General features: G+C 43.6%; 1 protein-coding gene across 1 annotated transcript; it reads left to right on the forward strand.

The window, feature by feature from the left end:
• Nucleotides 1-1173: 1173 nt before the first annotated feature.
• Nucleotides 1174-6645, forward strand: LOC123396734 (polyadenylate-binding protein-interacting protein 8-like). Its single transcript, XM_045091585.1, has 10 exons — nt 1174-1704; nt 2335-2448; nt 2554-2598; nt 5037-5109; nt 5211-5323; nt 5418-5477; nt 5557-5604; nt 5713-5781; nt 6194-6255; nt 6333-6645. Exons 1-10 carry the CDS (start codon nt 1348-1350, stop codon nt 6394-6396), a joined length of 1005 nt encoding a protein of 334 aa, XP_044947520.1. The 5' UTR covers nt 1174-1347; the 3' UTR covers nt 6397-6645.
• The last annotated feature ends 2223 nt before the right edge of the window (nt 6646-8868 follow it).

Below are 8868 nucleotides of genomic sequence, written 5' to 3' on the forward strand. Positions count from 1 at the left end.
CGAGTAAGAATTAATGAGAGTGGAGACGCTTGTTTTGCTTGACATAAAATGAAGATGGTGGGTGGTTGCATGGAAAGAGACATTCTATATTTAGACACGTTGCAAGGATGGATATGAGGCGGGTGTATGCCACCGACTACAAGGTGATAACTGAAGCTCATATGGCGCCGGTGGGAGGTGGTTCACCAAGCAAGGGTGTTGGCATGGGGACATGGGGACACGATCATCAGAGAGTTGGTCGTATGTGGTTGCTTGGCTATCGGTGTTAATTGAAAAGTAGAAGCACATAATGATGATAATCCTCTTTTTGCGGGGGAAAATGCATATCGTTGAATATATGTAGCTTCTTTTAGTTGCTCTTCTCTCAGGGCATTTTCAATGCTGAGCACTTGTTTAGGTGCTTAAGGAATTAAAAAATGTCAACATAACGTCTATGTAGGAGTTCATATCTCCAACGTTAACAGCTATCCGTAGATTCTTAGCGATTTATAAAAAATTGAAAAAAATCACAATCATTTGTTTCGCCAACACTCCTAACTAAGCGCCCATTCTAATAGCTGAAGGAGCCTCGTACAATCTTGCTATTTTCTGGCCTTCGACATAGCGTCCGTTGCCATTGATTTTTGTGCGCGCGACAAAAAAGGAGCGAGATATCCGACGGCTCTTTTAGTTTCGACCCTAACTGTTTACTAGTTTTGACCGAGAATTAGGGAAAACGAAGAGGATGAAATTCCAATTTAAGTGCCCACAGTGGAGATGCCCTTGGAGGAAACCAAGACATCATAATGGATAATTTCTAGCATTTATAGCCACGTGCTTCGTATTTTTTGTGAACTTTTATAATAGAACCTGATAATTTTCACAAACAAATAACACTTACAGCACACAAACTGTAACTTGAGGAAAAAAAAGAAGAACGCTCAAACATCACGGACGGGCCGGCTCAAACCGCTGTGCGTGCCCGCAGATTTCTTGCATGCATGCATGGGTCGAGAGTCCAGACGCGCCTCCGCAGCCCAGCCTCGCACACGGCGATATAGGTACATCGTCTCTCTGAACACACCGCGACGATGCTTCCTGCAGTTGCGCCCCACAGCCTTTTCGGCCCCGCATGTCAGTGTGGTAACCATGCCATACCCTTGTAGGAGTAGGTGACAACACGTTCTCCGGAAAGTGGAAACCGACGTCAGGGAAGCTGCCGTGGAACGCGCGGCGCTGCCCCTTGTGCAGCCAGTCTACGGTGGACTTCTGCACTCCATCCCTAGGAGCGTACTGCATAAATACAAGCCAGAGATAGCACTCCAGTTCCAGTGCCAACTCTGCCGTTTCTCCTCCGCTCGATCACCCATGGACCTGCTGCGAGGAAGCGGTGCGACGCCGGCGGTCACGGCGGCCACCGCGCTGCTCAACGCGCTCGCCAGGGAGTTCGTGCCCATGGGCGCCACCGCCGACGTCCTGAACCCACTCGCCAAGGAGTACTTGCCCGCGGGCGCTGCTGCCGTGCTTAACCCGCTCGCCAGGGAGTTCATGCCGTGGTGGTGCGTTGGGGGCGGATCAGGGAGGGGGCTCTCAGCGGACCCGCCGGAGTTCGTCGTGGCGCCGGGGCTCTATTTGCAGGATCTCACCACGGTAGTCGGCTACCCTGCACGCGGCACCGGCGTCTACATCGGCAATGCCGTCCCAACTAGGACCTGGAGAAGATCAGTAAGCTAAACAGACAAAGTGCTAGTCACATGCTCGTATCTATAATTCTATATCCTATAGGCGTAGAGTGATAGATGCATACGTATGAATGCAGATCCATCTGCGTTTTCAGTTTTCATTTTGCCCCTTTCCTCCTGCACTTCTTCAGTTCTTCTTTCTTCCTCGATCTCCATTCTTGATTTCATTTTGGAGTTTTCTTGTTGGGGTTTTAAGCTTTCCTTTCTATCAAGTGGTTTCTTGGATCTTCGCTTCTTCTGTTTGAACTGATCATGGTTGATCCGTTCAAGACCTTGATTGTAATTTTCTGAATCTTTCATTATTATTGTGCTTGAGACATAGCTTGTCTTCCCAGTTTTAGACCGTGTCATGTTTGCCTTTTTTTCTGGCATATCCAAAGCAGATCAATTAGTTTTCTCTTTGAATAGAGAAATATGGTGTATGTGATTCCTAGCCGCTTCAAACATCCCTCTCTTTTGGATTTATGAAACGTTTCTGATCATTTCAATTATGCAACACAGTTCAGCATTGGCTACAATGTTATATTTTTAGCCATCCTAGTTATATTGTTCTTCAATTTTGACGCCGTTATCATTACTTGTTTGGTAATTTGATGGTTACACATTTTTACAGAGGGTTAGCAGCTACTCACGACAGGGAAGGGGCAGGTATTCTTACCGGATTCAAAGGATCCACGACCAAGAATTTGTGAGAAGAACAATTTATGTTGGCGATATTGATCACACCGTAAGAATTAATGCCATTTCCATGTGGAATAAACGTGATCTTTTTGTGTAACTTGCAAATCTGAAGTAATGTGTCACTTTTGGATGTGACATTTGTTTGTTTCAGGTCACCGAAGAAATGTTGGCTGGGCTCTTTGGAATATGCGGAGTCGTATGTCTAATCCTTACCCTTCTAAACCTGATAAAAAAAATATGAGTACTCTTGAACAAATTGCTATATTTACATGTATTTTATTTTTATTTTTGAGTATACAAGATCTTGCGGATTATGCTCTCCACCGATCAGTTCACATGCTTGACTTTCTCAGCAAAAAGTTCGGATGCTTGACAGATTGATGGCTAATATTACACTTATTTGCATGTTTATGTATTATATATCTTAGAAAGGTCTTAGTTTAGTTTAGCAATTTAATTGCTATAGCATATTTCGCTATGTCAACATTGTTGTAAATCATATATGGAACTCGTAGCTTCTAGCTAGCTAGCTATATCTAGGCTTATATTGTGTACGATTTTGTGTGAGAGTGTACAGGAAGGATGCTATGATTTTGTAGTGTATGCATGTGCGAGCTGAAATAGGTCGGTGAACTCGACGTGGCTAATTATAATTCATAGAAGAATTTTTCATTTCATGTTTGGATTCCTTTTGGGGGTATGAGAATGTACTCGCTTCTCATCACATACCCCCGGCTAGGCCTGGACGTACCGAGCGGGCTTCTTGGCCCGCTCGTGGCCCGCTCGGTCCAGGCCCGACCACAAAAACAGGCCGGTCCGGTCCCTCAAAACAAGCCCGAAAATCGCTCGGTCCGGTCCAATTAAAGCTTGGTCCGACCGAGCGGACCGAACAGCTCACCGGCGGCATGGCGAGGGCACGGCCGGGGCATGACGGGGGCGTGCTGGAGGAGTGCCAAGGGCATGCTGGAGGAGTGCCGGGGGCGTGCTGGAGGTGTGGCGTGCTGGAGGATGCCAAGGGCGTGCTGGAGGACGTACTTGTGCCGTGGCCGCCACCGTCCAGAGCACGAGATCTCGCGGACGTGGCCACCGTCCTCTCCAGGACGAACCACCATGTCCAGGAGCTTCGCAAGCATCGGATCTCCTCCCCCTCCCCCGTAACAAATCGATGGGATTCGCCACAAATCAGTCGGGATCTTGCTCCATCTCCAGCTCCGGCCGTCGCCGTTCGTCACCGATTGCTTCGCCGTCCCTGCTTCTCCGGCCTCCCCGACCTCGGTATCGAGCTCTACATGAGTGCCCGCACCTATTCCCTCTGTCCCCGCTTCCAATTACGGCCTAGAGCCTTTGATAGCCGGTGCCATGGTCACCACCTCGCCGCCGGTGAGCTGTTGGCCGGTCCGCTGGTCCGGCTCGGGCTTTTGCCTCGCCGGTGCGGTCCCTGAAAATAGGACCGCCAGCCTGCTCGGTCCGGTCCGGACCGGACCGCCGGCGGCCGGTCCAAATGCCGGCTTGGACCGGGACCGGACCGGCCCGGACCGTGTCCACCCTGACCCCCGGCTGGGTGTGGGTGAGAGTGTTTTTGTTTCTTAGGGCTTGTTAAGGTGTGCCCTTAGCACAACCCTTTGTTGGTGTTCCGTGCCACTTATGTGTGTTTTTGTGTATGTTGTTGAATCTGGGTGTGTTGAACCTATGTTGTTTGTATTGGTCTGACGGTTTGCTTTATTTATAAAGCGGGGCGAAAGTCTTTTTTGATAATGTACTTGTGCATATGACGTGGTTAATTATGATTCATAGAAGAAATTTTCATTTGATGTTTGGATTCCTTTTGTGGTTATTTATTATATTAGTTTTTCACATTATCGAATTATGATATACTAGTTACATTCTTATTATTTTGTCAGAGATTGCAAATAGAAGTTTCAAGTGCAAGAAAGTTTAAATTGTTGCCTTCGTATGTTATATAGTAAAGAGTGTGTTGATAGTCCAAGAGCATTCTTTGTTTTACGCTACTTAAAAAACTAGGGCGAGAATGTTGATGCTTAAACAACACATACATATTTTGCGTTAATTACATAAAGTACTTGTGCTTTAGTATTAAAAAAATAAAGCATGTACCTATGTAGGATTGAAATTACAAAGAATCAGATACTATTTGTTTGACATGAATGCTTATCGTTTGACTGTGAGAGCCCCGACAAGCATTAGGTAAACTATTTTTTCTTTGTAGTGTACCGTTTCTGTTCATAATTAAGAAATATTTTTATGTTGTTTTGCAGTGATCTGCCGTGCACCTTTCTTACTAATTAACTAAGCTCCATCCACTCCTAACAAGCAACTTAACATATTACTAAGTTTTTATTTGTTAGACCGTCATACTAGTTAGCATGTTTAATGTCATCATCTAATTGTTTTCATCAAAGTAATGGACTTTTCACTTGATCAATTGGTTGTGGTGAGGTAATGTGTTAGAGCATATTTGGGTGATGTTCTTCTTATTTTCATGCAGTTCTGTGATTAACATAAATAGTGTAATAATTCTGAATTCCCTTCTCCATCACACAGGAAAATAAATATAAAGGATATATACCATTACATAAATAATGTGACTTAAACATTGTTTATTCTTATTGATAGGTTGTAGATTGCCGTCTTTGTGGACACCCCACTTCTGGTTTTCGCTTCGCCTTCATAGAGTTTCAGTATCAGGGTTAGTCATCATATCACAAGCTCAAATATTGATGTTCATCAACAATCACTACAGAGTGCAGTTCGTAAATAAGACCTAAAGCAACCTTTACACATTTTCAGAGGATGCATTTGTTGCGCTGCATTTTGATGGGATCATTATAGGACGTCGCCCTCTGAAGGTAGCACCTTCTAGGACTGCAATCGTGCCTATCAAGCATTCGTTTCTTCCTCAGGTATGTACAACATAAACATCCGTTAATGTTAACTTGTTAAGTGATTCTTAGATGACAATACCCCATGCAAGAAAATTATTCAATATTTTTGCAGTCTGAAGATGAAAAGGAGAGGTCTTCAAGGACAGTATACTGCACTAATATTGAAAATATGGTATGCATACCTGAGGATTCGTTTCCGCATGTTGTGTATTAGTGTTTATACTTTACTTATAACTTGCCTTTATATATAGGTCACTGCCGTTGAGCTAAAGGACTTCTTCCAGACATATTTTGGCTTGGTTAGAACTCATCAAAAAAATCATCATATATTAATTGTGTTGAATTAAACTTATGCAAAGGAAAAAAAAAGTATAATACATTTGTATCCTTGTTTCAATGGATTATAGGTTTCTCGTGTAAGGCTTCTGGGTCATAGCAACCATGGCACTAAGATAGCTTTTGTTGAGTTTGTGGAGGTGATAATCTCAATCCGTTAAATCTTTTATTTTTATATTTTATTTTGCTATAATTATATGGGTATCCATCGTCGTACTTATCATGTGGATATTACACTTGTGTGTGTGACCCACTCTGTTTTCCTGTACATACATCTTACGTTGATAAACCTAAGAGCTACCTAATGTTCTCACTCTTGTATTATTTTCCAATGTTGATAATAAAAAAAAGTACACTGAAAAAAAGTTATAATCTAAAATCGCTAGCTATTATGTTCATTCTTTACAAGATATCCAATAACATGTAATGTCTTTCTGAAGAGTTTTTTCCATTTTATGTTGACCACCAGGATGTTTATTCGTCATGCCTGGATTTTACTCAGGATACGAAGACTAAATTTCTAAAAACATACTTCGTTTCTCTGGATTACAGGTTAATGGCGCTATTATTGCTTTGAGATCCAGCGGCATATACATGAGAGGCCTTGCTATCAGGTTTGATAAACAGCTCCTCATTCAAAACTTTTTGCACGGTGACAAGACCAAATAATTTTTACTTGTATATTTAACAGGGTGATCCCTTCAAAGACACCAATCAGGACAACCTTCAATGATAATGGGCGCATTGATAACTAACTGTTGCCTCTCTGCGAGTTATTGTGCCTTAGAGAATGAGGCGTTTTATCTAGAGGCTAGCTGGTCAACTACTCGTTTAAGCAATCGATGCATGTGAATGCTAGTTCAAGACTATGTTGTCGTTATCATAGTCCTCCTGGACTCTTGTAACTGGAGAGATGATGTTACACTCCCAAGACTAATTTCATTGTGGATGTATCTGTGATGTCATTTCAATGTTTGTCGAAAGGCCTAGACCGATCTTTATGAGTACTATAGTATGTGATGATAACACACAGATTGTGTTGTGGTCTTCAGCGTATGCGGTAACAAAGATCGCTATTCAAAGAAGAGTTAAAAAATATATAAATATTAACCTCCACGGTCGGAAAAAATCCATACCAAAGCGCCTACTACTTGAAAGAAGAGCTCAAGTATTTGTACCAAGCGACTACCGCATGAACTTGTCACCATGCTAGCAAATCTTAACATCTGTGCAGTTATTAAGCATGGATCCACAAGAATGCTCCGCAACTCCAAGGAGAAACACTATCGCACATGTACACCTTCCAAGGAGACCCAACACGAACACAACAAGCGGTTGAAGAAGGCCTTGCTTAGGCCAAGATCTCTACACTCATCATTTTCTCGCGGATGAAAAAGAGTTTTATTTCATTATAATAGGGTTACAATCGAGAGGCAGAAGATCATCTATACATGGTGGTGCTCTATGTAGTCACACAACAGTGCCCTTCCCTATGACTATGCGATGCCAACCTAACTACCACCCTGTTTTGCTCATGCTTAACTTTCATGGGAATAAACTCTTTTCGTTCCATAAGGAACTTGATCTCCGCTACCAAATGACCATATGTCAATCTCGACAGGCCCTCCCTAGTCAAAGCGGAGACGTTGCTCAACACGATAGCGCATAGCTACTCCATGGCCCGATACTGGGCAAGGAAGATGGCAAAGCAAGGAAGTTTTGTACTCAACAAAGAGCTAGGCGCAAGAGTGCTCAAGAAAATTTGCCTTCCATTTTCCCACATCCTACCACTATGTTACGAGGTTAGCAACATGTCAACTGTGTGTACCTTGACACAATAATCCAGTAATCCTACACCTAAGGTCGGTCTTCCATTAAATCCCCCCCCCCCTCCACCACCACCACCACCACCATGGATGGACCCCACCCGCTAATCCTAAACCACTGATTTGCTCCACATCATGACGTATGTTAGAGCATATATCTCCATATGTGGTTTTGGTAATTGATGACAATTCCTATGGACTAATGGTTGCCTTAAGTTATATTTATAGGATTTGTCCATATGCACTTCTTGAAGTCCATCTGTTGGGTTCAAGGAGTTTATATGATGACCAAGGTGGTATTCAAGGTATTATCCAAAGAATGGTCATAGAGACACAAGGTTGATCAAGATCGTGAGACAAAGAGTAAATCAAGATGATCATCACACAAAGCGTACAAGATGTACCGAGAGGGATCAAGTGATCCCATGGTATGGTAACCAGTGTCCAGTACGTATTTGTGTACTAACCCATGGTCTTTGTGAGAGTTCTATGTGGTGGTTAGGTGTGTTTCCATGGGCTTGCGTCTAGAGGAAGATCTCATACAACCCATGAAGGATGACGTCAAGTGGTGATCGTCATCAAGATTGCGGTGTGCAAGTTCAAGAGGATCAGCACGAACATATCGTGCTTGAAGCTTGCCGTCCATTGTGGTGGCAATGGACTTGTGAAGATATGCTGAAGAGTGGCTCACCCATAGTAAGTATGGGGAAGCAATCAACTAGTCTTCATCAAGCCAACGCAATCAAGAAAGGTGGTTCATCTTGAGGAAGCCAAGATCATCATCATCTAGCTCAAGAGGACGAGGTGCAAGGTATAGGTTTGCCCTTGATAGGTTTTCTGTTTAGGATAGATTGATGTACTATCAAGGGGGGCTCTCCAGTGAGTAGCTTGATCGTATCGTTCGTTGAGAGCTCAAACCATTTGCATCCTTGCATCATACTTCTTGGTTCTTGTTTGGTGTTTCTCTTTGTGAGTTTTAGAGCTTATGGTCATCTTCGTGACAAGCTCGAGTTCATCGAAAACGGAGTCCATATGCATCTACTATGATGTTTTCCATGTTGGAGTTTTTGCCGGTTCTTCATTCATAGAGGACTCACATCTCTATATCATTGGCATTTTCATATCTGATGTTTGGATAGCTCTTGTCGTCCTGAATCCAACAAGCTTGGGTTTGCTCGATTCGGAGCTCGTATGCGAAAGTTATGGCTGTTTCAGTGGCGAGCGGTAGTACCGCTGGACCTAGCGGTAGTACCGCTAGAGTTGGCGGTAGTACCGCTGGCCCTAGAGGTAGTACCGTTGTCCCAGCGGTAGTATCGCCCCTGGTCAGTGGTAGTACCGCTCCAATATTTTAGTACCGTCATCTTTGCGGTTGTACTGCGTCGGACATTTTTGCGAAGACTT

This window comes from Hordeum vulgare, chromosome 5H (genome assembly GCF_904849725.1).
Source record: "Hordeum vulgare subsp. vulgare chromosome 5H, MorexV3_pseudomolecules_assembly, whole genome shotgun sequence".
In the NCBI taxonomy this organism is placed as follows: Eukaryota; Viridiplantae; Streptophyta; class Magnoliopsida; order Poales; family Poaceae; genus Hordeum; species Hordeum vulgare.

Excerpts from the sequence above, each read along its gene's own strand:
- LOC123396734 (XM_045091585.1), top strand. The coding sequence starts at position 1,348 with ATGGACCTGCTGCGAGGAAGCGGTGCGACGCCGGCGGTCACGGCGGCC. Across the intron at positions 2,449-2,553 it reads TTGGCGATATTGATCACACC|GTCACCGAAGAAATGTTGGC; the intron begins GTAAGAATTAAT and ends TGTTTGTTTCAG. Across the intron at positions 5,110-5,210 it reads CATAGAGTTTCAGTATCAGG|AGGATGCATTTGTTGCGCTG; the intron begins GTTAGTCATCAT and ends ACACATTTTCAG.